Source organism: Drosophila arizonae, chromosome 5 (assembly GCF_054131065.1).
Source record: "Drosophila arizonae isolate 15081-1271.41 chromosome 5, UAZ_ARI_1.0, whole genome shotgun sequence".
NCBI lineage: Eukaryota > Metazoa > Arthropoda > Insecta > Diptera > Drosophilidae > Drosophila > Drosophila arizonae.
The window spans coordinates 18,796,991-18,812,496 of record NC_142925.1 but is presented as its reverse complement, the minus strand read 5'-3'; the positions used below and the strand labels follow the sequence as shown (position 1 = coordinate 18,812,496).

Genomic DNA, 15,506 nt, shown 5'->3' with positions numbered 1-15,506 from the left:
CAGACAAAAATACAAATGATGCAATTTAAAATTAATTTGCGTTGATCAAATTGTTTTGAATCGTACAAATATAAATAGTATGATTTATGGTACTTTATTTAATTTTTAATTGCTGAGGGACCCTTATTGAACTTGCACTATCCAACACTGTTCAGTTAACACAGGTCATTTGCTAACACTGTGCATATGCTGAAAAATGGCTGACACTTTTAATTGCCGAATCAAGTGATTGTTTTAGTGTATTTTGTTTGCTATAATGCGAAAATATGCACAAAATTACTTAAATATTAATAACGAATGTAATTTAATGCTACACTAATTTAATATATGTGTTGAAACACAATAAAAGGTATGTAAATGCAGGTTTTAAAATGCGGCTCGTCGTGCACGGCTGCGTGAGAAAAAAACGTAGGTAAGAAGTAGAATACAAAAGGGCCCGCAAACGGTTTCAGTGTTCTCTTTCTCCGTATGATTATGTGTATGTGTGTTCGTGTGTATATTTTGTATGTGTGAGTGTGTGAGCAGCAACAAATTGCTTGAAAAAAGGCGCCAGTTTAGTGTTGCCGCAGAAGTAAAAATGTATGAATTAGAATTTAATAAATGTTTCTTTTTTGCTTTATTCTTGTTTTTTTTTTTATAGAAAAGACTGCGCACAAAGTAACTGCACAATAAAGCTATCCAAATGATGAACAACCATTTTCATTTGCAAGCACATGACCACAGCAACGCGTCGTCAAATGTGGCGCCGCAATTTGCTGGCGCTGTCGCTGCGCCAACAACCACATACAGTTATTTAGCACAACCATCAGCCGCGGTGCCAAGTCCCCAGCAATGGTTGACCTATCAAATATTGCCGCCCCCACCGCCCACACTTGCGACAAATACTGTTGGCCAACTACAGCAGGCAATAGGTGGCCCGAAGCGTTATTATGCAAATGCAACAACAACGGCGCCAGCAACGCATCCGAACAGCATTCAAATAACCAACAACTATGCGCAGCAGACGCAGCCGCAGTCGGGTTCATTTAAGACAAACAACATCAACAACATACGCATTATAAGTACAGCACCTAATGTTTATAGTCTTAATAAAACCGCAGATCAATTAAATCAGCTATATGCCACGCCCACATCGTCAACTGCCGTTACTCCTGCCACGGAATTGTATGCGCCAGTTGGTGCATACTATGCAGCCCCACCAAATCTACAGCCCAAACTGCAGCCACCGCCGTTGGTGCCAGTAAGCAACAACAATAACACTACCCACAACAACAACAACAATGTTGCTCTCACCAATGTCACAAATAGTGCAGCACCTTCGTCGACCGTTGTGCTGGATCGCATTAACATATGCATCAATAATCACTACACAGAACCAAACCTCTGCCAGCCTTCGCCCATTATACCCGCTATACAGCACAAAGCGATTATGCCGATCATTGATAGCAGCACAGCTGACAGCAGTTGCAGCAGCAGCAGCAGCTGCTCGACAGGTCGCAGCAGCAGTGCAGCCACAGCTGCTGCTGTCATAGTCATAGACGAGCCGGACTCTACAACAACAACGCCTCATACACCACCCACAACACCAGAGACTCTAAGCTCCCCCATAAAATCACCCGGCAGCAGTAATAGCTGCGTGCTCTTGCCAGCGACTGTGCTGAAGCAGAGCTTCACCACAGTCACACAGAGCATTGAGGAGGAGGCAGTTGAAATATCAGTGGCGGCTGCTGCACCTCCCACCCCACCCACACCACCACCACCTCCGGCACCAGCACATAGTCCCCCACCAATTACCTATGCGCTACAGGAGGATGTGTTCATAAAATGCAACGATGGACGCTTCTATTTAGGCACCATAATAGCACAATCGGATGATCAGTATCTGGTGCGCTTCGACGACAAGTCGGAGCAATGGTGCGAGCAGGAGAAACTTCGCAAATTGGGTAACGAACCGAGTACAGGCGGCACAGCCGCCAGCCAAAGCGGACCAATGTGCGTGGCCTGCAAGCGGGCGCAGCACGAGGATGTTGTCGAAATTTGCGAACGTTGCGGCCGTGGCTATCATCGTGGCTGCACCACCGAAATAGCCAGTGGCGTCTGGTGCTGCAAGCGTTGCGCAAAACCCATGAAAATGCAACCAGCTCTCGAGGCCAACAAACCGCACGGCATTTGTCGGCAGCTGCCGTATCATGTAAGTTCATTGCTCATCGAAATGAATGCAAGAGTTATACGAGGACTTATGCATTATTCATTGTTATTTGCAGGCGGACAAGCTGAGCTGGGATGAGAAGCATCGCGTCAATGAGGAGCAAATCTATTGCTATTGCGGCAAGCCTGGAAAATTCGATCACAATATGTTGCAATGCTGCAAGTGCAAGAACTGGTTTCACACCCAATGCATGCAGAACTTTAAGCGCAAGCTGCTACGCGGCGATATGTAAGTGTGTCAGGTTGATTTTCCCTATGAATCAGTGTCATGTGGAATATATATATATATATATATGGGAATATACATATATTTTGGTTAGACTTTATATTGTAGAAGCCATTTATCGTAGTATCAAGATATATTTAGTTGCATTGTTGCACAATTTGTATATACTGTGCATTGCATTTCAGTGTTTATTTAATTACTATTTAAAATTGGAAATAACTATACATAGTAACTATACATAGTAAAAAATAATATGAAATTTAACCGCAAGCTGTTGGGCGGCGGTAAGTGTTGCCGACTAATTGTCCCTATAAATCAATAGCATCTTAAATATGAAATTGTATGGCTAGAGTTGTTTTTAGTTTAAATTTTATATTATTGTGGATAATCTGTTATTTTATGCGATTCAAGATTATAAAAGTTATTAATTATTAGAAATCAAATTGAATTTAATGATAACTTTATCATTTTAACATTTATCTTGTATTAAATTTTGACAGCTTCTTTGTATTCTGTTGCACTGTGTGCAACAATGGCGTTGAATTCATTCGTCGCCTTCAAATCGATTGGGTGGACATGCTGCACATAACGCTCTACAATTTGCGCAAGCATCAGCACCAGAAATATCATCATTTGCTAAAGGACATTTGGCCGTTTATACTGGAGCAGCGACATCAGCTGCCCATTTGCGAGGAGTGGCGCCAGTTGCCGGAGACAACGCTAATGGAGCGTATTAAGCAGACGCTCAAGGAGTATTCGGATCGTTTTGTCTGTGGACGAGAGTTCAAGCGTGCGCCTGCCTACTATGCACTGCGGCACAGCGGACCACCATTGACGCCGCGTGTATTTCTGCAGCCGGATGATGTGCTATGCGATGAACTGTTGATTAACAAGTTTAAGCTGCTTTTGATGCCAGAAGAAGACCTGGAGACCGGTCGAGTGCAGTCGAATGCGGTTAAGGAGAGCGCGAACACCAAAAATTCGGCGGCCAAAGATGTGTACGAGTTTCATACGGACGATGAAGAGGAAGCAGCCGAGGCCGAGGCGGAAGTCGACACCAGCGAAGATGAGATACCCATCAAGCAGATTATCGACAAGGTCAAAAAGCAGAATAAGCAACAGCAGCAGCAAAAGGAGCAGCCAGTGACATCGAACGAAGATCTGCAGGTACATTTTAAATAATTTATTAAATAAATAAAATCATTAATAACATTTTGTTGGCAGATAAACAAGTCGGGCAAGCGCACGCCTGATCTGGCAGATGATAATGCCAACGATGGCGATCCAAGCAAATTGCAGCAAATGGCGCCCGCTCCACCACAACTGGATTCCACTGCCAACAGCAATGGCATTAGCAACAGTAACAGCTTCAGCAATAGCCGCAAACGCAAGGCATTCCGCTTGTCGAAACGTTACGACAACAGCCGCCACTGTGATCTCTCTTCAGATGAGAATTCGAGCAGCAGCCGTGGCACCAGCTCACTGGATCTCATCATACCGCCGCCGGCAAATTTTCTCGGTCGCAATAATCCCTTCTTAATGGCCACGCCCAAGAAGTCGACACAGCAACGTGTCGGTGGTGGTGCTTCTGCCGGAGTGGCGGGCATCATCAATAGCATTTTTAAGCTAAAGAACGTGAAGCAGTTGAGCAGCAGCGAGCTGGCCAAGGCAACGGCAGCCGCACAGCAGCCACGAATGGTGCGTACCATTAAGCGAAGACTGAGTGCCAAAGATATTACCATTGGGCCCAATCAGGAGGTGCGCCGGCGGCGCACTCGTCGCCTGACCACGGCCATTGAGGTGAGTGTGCAAATTTAAATAATGGTTCAAAATTATTATAATTTAAATTCTGCTAATGCCTTTTCCCTCGACAGGTGATCAATACGACTACAATAAATCCCATACCCAGCCACTACTTTCCCATATATGCCAAAGATTTGCAGCCACCGGCGCCACTGCTGCCACCAGAGAAGCCCAGTCATGGCCGTTTGCTGCGCCAGCGACCCCAAAAATCTCGATGCGGCACACCGACAGACAGTCGACGCAATTCCACCAGCTCTACAGTAACCAATGGCAGCAGCAGCACCAGCAGCGGCGGAGGCGGTGCACCCGGTGCCAATGGGCATTCAATGCTTGATCTAAAGCAATCTGTGAACAGATATTTCGGTGGAGCCATGAATCGCATCGATGCCGGCGAATCGTTTGCCATACGCGCCAAACGCCGCATGAGCAATGGCCAGGTGCAATATCTGGTCGAATGGGGAAGTGATTCGGCGACTGCTGCTGCTGCTGCTGCCGTTGCCCTCACAAACGGAATCTAAGCATTTGGCAACTGATGCTGACAACTGATAACTGATAACGGATTACTTATTATCTATTATTCTTCATTGATGGTATTTTTTAGTTATGGCTTAAGCCGAAAATTTGCTGCCAGGTTTTTAGGCCCAATTTTTGTTTTGTTATTCTTAAAAAAAAAAAAAAAAAAAAAAATGGAAAAACGCCACTGCCAAAATAGCAAAATGTTTTTCGCATTTAACAAAAAAATGCAACTGAATACAGGTTTTAATTGTGCAATGGCAGTATATATTGTTGAAATAGTTAAAAATGTAACTGAAACATAATTTTCTTTATAAATCGAAATTTGGCACTTGAAAGTATTACAACATTAAACTGAAGCCTTTTTGTTTAAATTTTTTGCTGAACATGGGTAAACATATTCAAGTATAGAAATACATATATATTATTAACTGCACGAATTAAAAGAAGTTTGCTGTGTAGAATTAAGTTTCAGTTCAGTTCCAATTATTTGATAGTTATTACTACATACATATAACAAAATATATATATTTTTGAAATATATATGTGCTGTACTTGATCTAAAAACGTAAACTTAATGAAAAACATAAAAAAAAATTACACAAATTACAAATCATGTTATGCATACAAAAATATTCGAGGTATACTACATATAATTTAATCGAGGTAAAAATTAAATACAAATTAGGCATAATTAAATGTACCCATAGATTAGGCATAATTCAATAATAATGGATAAATACAATTTAATTTTTAGTATTATGAAAATACACACAAGAAATCAAAATCGAGTTGAACGCAAAACAAAATCTCATGCATTTGCATTATAAACAAAAAAGAAACAGAATATACAGAAACACACTTAAGCATTATTCTATATGTGTAAAATAAACTTTTAAATAAATGTTTATACAATAAGTGCATTGATATAATTGGAATATGTGTTTTTTACGGCTCGGCTCAGTAAGCACTTTTCAAGAAACGAATTAATACAAGCAAAGTCTACTATATCAATTTCCATTAAGTAAATAAACATCCGATAGATATACGAAGCTGACTCAACGAAAGAGAGTTAACGAATGTACGAACATGTATGCATGTGTGCAAGTATGCATGTGTGTGTGCACATATGAATGTATTAGTGTTTTTTGAAAAGTTTGATAACTCTAAACGAAGCAGGCGATGCAGGCATCGAAAAAATGTTGACACATTAGCTGAGCTCGTTGTCAGTCTGCCTGCCACCTCATTAGGAGACACACTAAGATATTAAAAAAATAGGTTTATTAGCCGAAAAAAAACTCAAAAAAAAAAAAAAAAATTAAACAATTGGTTCGATGCAGTCTTTTGTTCGGTTTGTTTGAGTGTTGTTTATTTCGTATAAAATATAAAAAACCAAAAAAATTTAATTCTCTGTTCGTGTGCATTCTAAAAAACAAAAAAAAATATATAAGGAAACCCTTTTGTCTCTCGAGGCGTACTTATAAACCGCACTTCCCGTTGCAAGGCCGCGTCTGTGACCGTTGGTAAGTATAATTAAATTGCAAGGTATATTTACATACATATGTACATGCAAATATAAATATTTAAAATCTTCTGGTCTTTGAGCCCTCCAAATCGATTGTCGTAATATTAATGATTAATAATAATACGCAATAGGTTTCTTTTTGGTATAAATGAAAATGGGTATATTTATTAAATAAATCGGATTTTTCTTTGCCGCTAATGAAAAGTTGCACATCTTCCGCCAAAAAATCTATGTATATATTTTGACAGGAAAATTTATATTTTTTTCGCATGTCAGTTGTCAATATAAATATTTGAAAGTTTCTGGTCTGTGAGCCCGCCATAACTATTGCAGTAATACTAATAATTAATAACCAATAATATGCATTCGGGTTTTCTTTGTCATAAATTAAAAAAAAGTATATTTTTTTTTATAAAAAATCGGTTTGTTTTTGCCGCTAATTAAAAGTTGCACATCTTCCGTCAACAAAATTTTATATTTTCTGACAGTAAAATTGTTAATTTTTTCGCATGACAGTCGTCAATTTTCAAAATGGGCGAATTGCGGGGAAAAATTGATACAAAAAAAATTAACATTGACTTTGTAGAATCAGTGTTGGATAATATCGAATTAATATTTGACAGTCACTAAAACCACTGACTTATCGATAAGCGAGTGTCAAATGTAACGAGCTGTTTTCTGCCCTCGTTCTAGTAAGTGAATGCGGCGAGTCGAGTAGAGTCCGTTTAAGTGAGCGGTCGTGGTTTCGCTTAGCACACGACTTATCACATATTTTTTGTGAAGAAAAAAAAAACTTAAAAAATAAAAAAAAAAATTAAAAAAATATAAAAAGCAACAAAAAAAATTGTAAAAAGTAGCAAAAAATTCGAGCAAGTGCTGAAAACGTAAGTACAAATACTACTGCAAAATTCCCAATGCAAAGCAAAATTAAAATTTTCTTGTGAAATGTGATTCATGTGCCACGCAAGATGGCGACGTAAGCTGTCGTCCAAACAGAGCGCAGTAAATTGCTAAAGAAAACGAACAAAGACCCAGCCCACTGTATGATTTGCATGTTGAGTTGACTATAAAAGATTATATATTTAAAATGGAGTACATTTAATAATTCTAATGCGAGCTTAGCGTTTTTGTGTGTTTTTGTATATATGTGTGTGTGCGTATGCATGTGGAAATTTTCCAACATGCTTTCTGTCTGTTCGTATTGGGCTGTGAAAGAAGGAAACAGCAACAACAAAGCACATGCCTATGCCGCCGCGCAGTGTTGCCATGTCGACCAATCGACCGCCGTTCAACTGTCACATGCGTCAGTATTGCCATAGAAATACGCACTCACTTAAAAAAAAAGAATAGCAGAGAGCGAGAATCACGCCGCTTAGTTTTTGCTTTTATAAAATTAGTTTTTGCAACTTTTGTTTTCCTGTCAAAAATACTTGCTAAAACTTTATCAAAGCTCTGCACGATATCTACCCATAATTTGTAATAATCGATCTACAGCCGAAATATATGTTTATTAATACCAGGAGGACCTAATCATCAAAAATGGCTTCTTTATACGTGGGTGATTTACACCAGGACATCAACGAAGCGGGACTATTTGAGAAATTCTCCTCTGCTGGTCCAGTTCTGTCCATTCGTGTCTGCCGCGACGTTGTTACCCGTCGCTCATTGGGCTATGCCTACGTGAACTTCCAGCAGCCAGCCGATGGTGAGTAATCAGTAATTATAAATTTGTAATTGTAATACAAATACATATAAACTTTGTCCAATGTGGACTCGTACAATGAAAGCAGTATAAAAACACGTGTGCAATTTTCTTGTGCGCACACACAGACACAGCAAAAGTGCTATCATACTTTTGTGTATGTGTATGTGTGAATTCCAGTTTTTGTGTCTGAAAGTGAAAGAGCAAGCAAAAAGGAGAAGAAAAACAGCTGGTTCTCAGTGACTAATCATCACAGAACTAGAAGTTTCTTTACAAATTGCAATTTATATGCATATTTATTGTAATTTTTTTTTTAACAATGGCTTATCACACACAGAACCACACCGCGCCCTGTTTTGTTCTGTTGCAATCTCGCAATGGCGTCAGTTTTGCCTTGCAACTATTGTTTCCAAGTGCTGTTGGCAGAGATTGCATGTGTGTGTGTGTATAAGAGAGAGCATGCTTATATACATGTGTGTGTGTCTCCATAAACATGTGTTTATTGTTTATTTAACATTTTGAGAAACTGGCTGAGTAGTGTTTTATACCCTGTTTTATTCTCTTTTTTCTTTTATCGATCTATTTATAGGTTATATATGATTAGCAAATATTTGCACGTTTTTACATTAAACTTTGAATGTCGCTTTGGCAGCATTTTACGCTTCCACTTCGCATATCCAAAAGTGAGTGAAACGTCTTTTTGTTTTGCTTTCACTTTTTATGTAAAATGCAAGGCCGTTGTCACCATGTAATACCAGTGTTGTGCATTCATTCATTAACACGTGTAAATTCTTGGAATGCCTAAGTCCAGTATATTAAGACGACATTGAACCATGCCAGTTTTTGTTTTTACGCACATAACGAAAACAAACTTAAACTTTCACCACTACAGAAACTACGCTAAGCTCAGCTATTGTTGTTGATCTCTCTGCCAAAAGGTCGTTTACATTTTGAGTTTTATTGAATTAAGGCACCGTCCCTGGTTTTAGTGTGTGACTGTGTGTGTGTGTGTGTGTGTGTGTGTGTGTGTGAAAGCGTAGTCATCGCATCGTCGCATTCCGCTAAGTTTACTGAACTGTCTGCGTCTGTTATGAATCGTTTGCATTTCCGAAATTTCTATTTCTCTTTGAAGTTAGGTTAGGGTGAGTTAGGCAACTTATACCCATTGGTTGGTCAGATAATCCCATTTTGAGCCAGCTAAGATTCAAAGTTGCTAAATTAATTTGCGTGACTTACCATGTAAATAAGTCATTAACTCTTATTTGCAGAAGTAGAAGCGTAACACTATTAATTAAGATATTAGACTTTAATCACATTTAGCAACTTATACCCATTGGTCGGTCAGATAATCCCATTTTGAGCCAGCTAAGATTCAAAGTTGCTAAATTAATTAGCGTGACTTACCATATAAATGAGTCAATAATTCTTATTTATAGAAGTAGAAGCGTTACACTATTAATAAGGATATTAGACTTTAATCACATTTAGCAACTTATACCCATTGGTCGGTCAGATAATCCCATTTTGAGCCAGCTAAGATTCAAAGTTGCTAAATTAATTAGCGTGACTTACCATATAAATGAGTCAATAATTCTTATTTATAGAAGTAGAAGCGTTACACTTACCTAGATATCAATATAATTACTATTAAATATGGCAACTTATACCCATTGGTTGGTCAAATTATTATTTTTTGAGACAATTAAGATTCAAAGTTGCCAAATCAAATAACGCAGTTTACCATGTAAATGTCTCAAATTATCATTTACAAAAACAGAAGCGTTACAGATTTCAAATAGTGTATAAATATATAATCTTGCCTATTTACTTTAATTATATATATTTTTTAAAATATTTATATTTACCCCATGTGCAATATTGATTATTGTTATTTCCAAGAATTAATTCGAATTGCGTCATTTTAATTTTTTCCTTTTCCTTTTTTGTAGCTGAGCGTGCCCTGGATACAATGAATTTTGATTTGATTCGCGACAAGCCCATACGCATTATGTGGTCGCAGCGCGATCCTTCATTGCGTCGGTCCGGAGTTGGCAACGTTTTTATCAAGAACCTCGATAAGGCAATTGATAACAAGGCCATCTATGACACTTTCTCCGCCTTTGGTAACATTTTGAGCTGCAAAGTTGCCACCGATGAGAAGGGCACTTCCAAGGGCTATGGCTTTGTGCATTTTGAGACAGAGGAGGCAGCCAATACATCTATCGATAAGGTGAACGGCATGTTGCTCAACGGCAAAAAGGTCTACGTCGGTAAATTCATTCCACGCAAGGAGCGCGAGAAGGAGCTGGGCGAGAAGGCCAAGCTTTTCACAAATGTGTACGTAAAGAACTTCACCGAGGACTTTGATGATGAGAAGCTTAAGGAATTCTTTGAGCCATACGGCAAGATTACCAGCTACAAAGTATGTTAACAGAATGCGTCATACCAAATATTTTACATGCTTTTATTTAAATTTTAATTGATTTTCAGGTCATGTCCAAGGAAGATGGCAAGAGCAAGGGCTTCGGATTCGTGGCCTATGAAACAACAGAAGCCGCTGAGGCCGCTGTGCAGGCACTCAATGGCAAGGATATGGGCGATGGCAAAACTTTGTACGTTGCTCGTGCCCAAAAGAAGGCTGAGCGTCAGCAGGAGCTGAAACGCAAGTTCGAGGAGCTCAAGAAGAAGCGTCACGAGTCTGTGTTTGGCGTCAACTTGTACGTTAAGAATCTGGACGATTCCATTGACGATGAACGCCTGCGCAAGGAGTTCTCGCTGTATGGAACCATCACATCAGCAAAGGTCATGACCGACGAGGAGGGCCGTTCCAAAGGCTTTGGATTTGTTTGCTTCATCTCGCCCAATGAGGCCACCTGTGCCGTGACTGAACTGAATGGCCGTGTGATAGGTAGCAAGCCCCTGTACGTGGCACTGGCCCAACGCAAGGAGGAGCGCAAGGCACACCTTGCCTCACAGTACATGCGTCACATGACTGGCATGCGTATGCAGCAGTTGGGACAGTTGTTCCCGCCAAACACTGCTGGCGGCTTCTTTGTGCCCACAATGACACCCAGCCAGCGTTTCTTTGGCCCACAGATTACCACTCCGATGCGCAGCACGCCACGCTGGGCCCAGCAACAGATGCGTCCCGCTACAGCTGTTCAAAGTGTACAGGCCGGTGCCGCATCCGCTGCTGGCGCTGCCGCTGTCGGTGGCTTCCAGGGTGCAGCCGGAGCTGTGCCCACTCAGTTCCGTCAGTCCGGAGCCGGTGCCCGTGGCACCCAGCCCCAAGTGCAGGGCACACACGCCGCTGCCGCTGCCGCCGCTGCGGCCAATAATATGCGCAGCTCCGGTGCTCGCGCCATTACAGGCCAACAGTCGGTGGCCGCTCCCAACATGCAGATCGCCGGTGCACAGATTGCTGGCGGTGCTCAGCAGCGTGCTGCGAGCTACAAGTACACCTCGAACATGCGCAACCCTCCAGTACAACAGATGCAGCAGGCACAGCCATTGCCATCGCAGTTGCAGGGCAAAAGTAATTACACAGACTTGTTCATAACAGCTTGCAAATATATTGTAATCTATATATTTTTATTTCAATTTTTGTAGACCAAGAGAAGCTCATTGCCTCATTGTTGGCTAATGCCAAGCCCCAAGAACAGAAACAAATTCTGGGCGAACGTCTGTATCCGATGATTGAGCGCATGCATGCCACATTGGCTGGCAAAATCACTGGCATGTTGTTGGAAATTGAGAACTCTGAGCTTTTGCACATGCTGGAGGATCAGGAGGCACTCAAGGCCAAGGTGGAGGAGGCTGTCGCTGTGCTCCAGGTGCATCGTGTCACCGAGCCAGCTAACTAAGCTCGAAAAACAAAGCGGATTAAAATTTTTACTAATCACTCGACACCCAAAAATGTAAGCTAATCATGATAGTTTAAACGTTTATATATTTATCTAATAATTTTCTTGATCTCCTTTTGCAGTTTTTTTTCCAACATTTACTTTCAATTCAAGAAAACAAACAAAAAGAAAAAAAAAAAAAAAAAAAAACTCAAAAAATTCAAACAGAAACACAAAATCTTAAACAAAAATAGGAACAAGCATTCGCTTATTGATGCTCAAGCAAAGAAAAAACGCAGCGAATAACACAACAAGAAACACAAGATGAACAACAAACTTGAATGGCTAATGAATAAGAGAGAAACCGAGTATCTATTCAATACCGATAGGGCAACGACAAATAATATCAATTTCAATCATTTAATTTCGAACGCATTTAACGCAAGACCACATCGCAGAGGGAATCACCTACCTGCTTACAACAACAAGAAATGCAACAGGCGCAGATGTTTTTTATATATATATGTATATATTTTTCATTCTTTTGGATTTTTCAAACTAAAATGAAAAAAGAAAAAAAAACACATATACACACACACACTGTAAAATGTGTAAATCAAAACATTTTCCATATATATATTTATATATACATATGTTTATATACATGTGTGTGCATATCTACATTTATATATGCATGCATATGTATGCATCAATACGTATATATAAAAATATATATCTATACAAAAATTAATTTTTTTGCCTAAACTGAAATATTTATTTTGTATGCGCAAAAATGCAAAATAAATGATATAAATGCAAATAACGAAAAAAGTAGGCAAATGATTGATATGTTTAGCCTTATCGGCAAGTTTCTTGTTACATCTATACAAAACACTTTTTGAAATAATTTTCACACACTTATTTTTCACACTTTTCAACATCCAAACAAATATGAAAGTCAAATGTAATCATTTTTCTGTTATTTCAACAGAAAAGAGCTACTTTTAAAAAAGATGAAAAAAATAATACAAAAAAATTGCAAAAAATGTTAAAATAAATAAAAACTAAAAAATGTAAAAGTAAACAAGAGAGGTAAAGAGCTAAAGCAGGAGAAAAAAAATAAAACAAAACAAACAACAAACCGCAAGAATATGAGAGTCAAGTTTTTGCTACTTTGAAAACCAACAGTAATAAATACGTTGAGAAAAAGATACAATTTTTAAAAAACAAACAAATATAAAATATAAAAAATTATACAAAAAAATTGCAAAATCTATGTAAAACCCAAAAAAAAAAGTATGTACATATATGCATATATATATCATATATGAAAAGTTCACGGAAACATGAGGGCGCTAAAGCGCGGAACAAACGTGAAAAGTTTGATGGGAGAAGTGCGATCAAGCAAAATTTTTATGTTTAATAAAAAATGAATTAAAAATAAAAAAAATTACAACTTGCAAATATATATATACATACATATATTAAAACAAAAGCAAACAATAAAAAACAAGCGGGACGCCAAGTTATTTTTTATTATTTGCGTTCAGCCTTTTGTTAGATGTTTTTACACCATACATACGAGTATATTAAAGCAAAATAAAAAGAATAGGCCATGCCCATGTAGCGCATGAAGTGAAATTCATATTTTTTTATTAAATAAAGTGAAAAAATAAAAAAACATTTGAAAAAATTGCAAAATACAAAAAAAAAAATACATTTATACGCAAACTGCTGCAAAAAATATTACAAATATAAAAAAAAAAAAATATTAAAAAGTCGAAACCCGATTTGGAATATTCAGATTGATTTTTTTTTTTTTGTGATGACATTGCTGAAGGAGTCGAACCAAAATATACTTTTTATCAAATATAATTACAGAATCAACCACACACACACACACACTTGAAAACATAATATATATTACAGGTATATGTTAAGCAAATAATTTGCATAATTCCAAACTATTTGTTAACTGATTGGATTCCACTTTGTAAGCTGTGCACTTGCACGGCAAACATTGTCAAATTAAAATAATATTTAAATCAATCTGCACAGCGCAGTCAACAAAATTAACAAATTAACAGCCACAACTTTGTACACCCTGAAAATTTAATTAAATAAAATTCCACTTCGGCAAAACACAAAGTTATTTCATTTCAATTATTTTAGCTGGGGAAAAAGGAGATTGATCTCTTAAAATCCGTTTCGGCCAAAGAGAAATGAATTGTAAGGCTGCAAAGCTGGGAGCTTAATCTTGGATAATGGATATATCACCCTTATTTGGATCGCACAAATCGAACTGTGCGTATAAATCTATATGTATATTGAGTTATTTTTATATCATTCGCGTGTTTTATATAACAAATATCACATGCTTTGTTTTTCAACAATTTTATTTAATTTTGCTATAACAATCGTCTTTATTAAGAGAACTTAGCAGTTATTAAGTTTTAAATCATACTTGAATAAATAATTGAAATATTTGTAGATTTTTTTTTTTAAATTGGATTCGAAATAACAAAGGTACGAAAAATTGAATCTTTAATCTTAGAGCTATTATAATAGTAACAATGAAAAATGTTAGTGAGTAAAGTTTTGGCCTTGTTGCGTTAACTGAGGTAAGCAGACTATAAGATGTTGGCTAATCCAATTCTGACAAGAGCTTGCTCCATTTATCGCTCCCGTTGCGCACACTTAGTCCTCATCATCGTCGTCATCGGATGGCACAAACAAATCATTTTCTTCTAGAAAGTTCGCCACGTTCTTGCTAATGGTGGCCCCCACAAAGAGTCCAGGAATCACAGCACATAGTATAGCAAACAGTCCGAAGGGCATTTCCTCTGGCTTTGGCTTGAAGGCACCGCTACGGTACACTATGCCCGACATTTGACGACGAACAATGTTGTTGCTGTTGTTATTGCTGCGGGCAGCTTGTTGGGCTAATTGTCGCAATGCTCCATTGAGGGGATACGCTAATCGCGAAACAATCATGGTTGTGCACTTTATTTACGCCTTATATATATTTCAATACTTTGAGCTAGCAATGTAAGTAGTTTGGTAATTATACACTTAATATATATGAACGCCGAGCAGATGAATCTTCGTTGGTTAGGTGATGACAATTATTCATAGCATCGAGGCTCGTGAGCAAAAATCGATACCGATACTTTTGGCTTAAAGAATACAGCAAGTATCGTTGAATCAGCTGTCTAGAAGATAAAACTCAGTGTTGAGCAGCAGATGAAGAGCGCGTAATTTAAATTATTATACGACAAGTTTGTTTTTTAGATAAAACTGCTTTATTACTGTTTTTCTTGATGTACAGCTTATAGGTGTGTGTTTTTGTGTGTATATATGCAGAGCTCTTAAATATATATATTCATATATATGCTCATTTGTTACATTTTTCTTTATGTGTATAAATAAATATATATATATATATATATGTATATGCTTTCATCTAGTAAAAGTTACACGTTTGAATAGCCATTGATTTCGCTTCTATGCGTATTAAGATTGTTTTTTTTTTTCTATTTCTTATATTTTACTAATATAGATGTTGGTTAATAGAATATCAAATAAGATTTATTTTATGTAAATATAAACTGTCAATGCATTAAAATGCAACATTACTATCTAAAATAATGATTAAAGAAATAAATATGCGTTGAGCATACGCGCAAA

At 38.0% G+C, this 15,506-nt stretch overlaps 3 protein-coding genes across 5 annotated transcripts; 2 read left to right on the top strand and 1 right to left on the bottom strand.

Annotated features, from left to right (window-relative positions):
* Positions 1–149: 149 nt before the first annotated feature.
* On the top strand, positions 150–6,076 carry Pcl (polycomb protein Pcl). The gene is made up of 6 exons (XM_089471001.1): positions 150–349; positions 641–2,191; positions 2,265–2,437; positions 2,935–3,601; positions 3,659–4,234; positions 4,309–6,076. Exons 2-6 carry the CDS (start codon positions 683–685, stop codon positions 4,753–4,755), a joined length of 3,372 nt encoding a protein of 1,123 aa, XP_089327127.1. The 5' UTR covers positions 150–349; positions 641–682; the 3' UTR covers positions 4,756–6,076.
* Positions 6,077–6,130: 54 nt separating this feature from the next.
* On the top strand, positions 6,131–13,028 carry pAbp (poly(A) binding protein). 3 transcript variants are annotated; one of them, XM_089471010.1, is made up of 6 exons: positions 6,131–6,273; positions 7,796–7,980; positions 9,927–10,399; positions 10,468–11,512; positions 11,587–11,894; positions 11,963–13,028. In XM_089471010.1, the coding sequence occupies exons 2-5, from the start codon at positions 7,815–7,817 to the stop codon at positions 11,838–11,840; spliced, it is 1,938 nt and encodes a 645-aa protein (XP_089327136.1). In that variant the 5' UTR covers positions 6,131–6,273; positions 7,796–7,814; the 3' UTR covers positions 11,841–11,894; positions 11,963–13,028. The 3 variants fall into 3 exon arrangements, with proteins under 3 accessions (XP_089327136.1, XP_017866468.1, XP_089327135.1); XM_018010979.2 differs by lacking the exon at positions 6,131–6,273 and adding an exon at positions 6,963–7,159 and having other exon boundaries at positions 7,770–7,980; XM_089471009.1 differs by lacking the exon at positions 6,131–6,273 and adding an exon at positions 6,965–7,159.
* EMRE (Essential MCU regulator) lies at positions 12,710–14,986 on the bottom strand. The gene has a single exon (XM_089471019.1). It carries the CDS (start codon positions 14,811–14,813, stop codon positions 14,517–14,519), a length of 297 nt encoding a protein of 98 aa, XP_089327145.1. The 5' UTR covers positions 14,814–14,986; the 3' UTR covers positions 12,710–14,516.
* Positions 14,987–15,506: the final 520 nt, after the last annotated feature.

What these genes read in the sequence shown, in the direction of transcription:
- EMRE (XM_089471019.1), bottom strand. Translation starts at nt 14,813, where the DNA reads ATGATTGTTTCGCGATTAGCGTATCCCCTCAATGGAGCATTGCGACAA.
- pAbp (XM_089471010.1), top strand. Translation starts at nt 7,815, where the DNA reads ATGGCTTCTTTATACGTGGGTGATTTACACCAGGACATCAACGAAGCG. An exon ending in CTTCCAGCAGCCAGCCGATG is followed by an intron (nt 7,981 to 9,926) that starts GTGAGTAATCAG and finishes CCTTTTTTGTAG; the next exon opens with CTGAGCGTGCCCTGGATACA. An exon ending in ATCGCAGTTGCAGGGCAAAA is followed by an intron (nt 11,513 to 11,586) that starts GTAATTACACAG and finishes CAATTTTTGTAG; the next exon opens with ACCAAGAGAAGCTCATTGCC.
- Pcl (XM_089471001.1), top strand. Translation starts at nt 683, where the DNA reads ATGATGAACAACCATTTTCATTTGCAAGCACATGACCACAGCAACGCG. An exon ending in AAGCTGCTACGCGGCGATAT is followed by an intron (nt 2,438 to 2,934) that starts GTAAGTGTGTCA and finishes AAATTTTGACAG; the next exon opens with CTTCTTTGTATTCTGTTGCA. An exon ending in CATCGAACGAAGATCTGCAG is followed by an intron (nt 3,602 to 3,658) that starts GTACATTTTAAA and finishes TTTTGTTGGCAG; the next exon opens with ATAAACAAGTCGGGCAAGCG.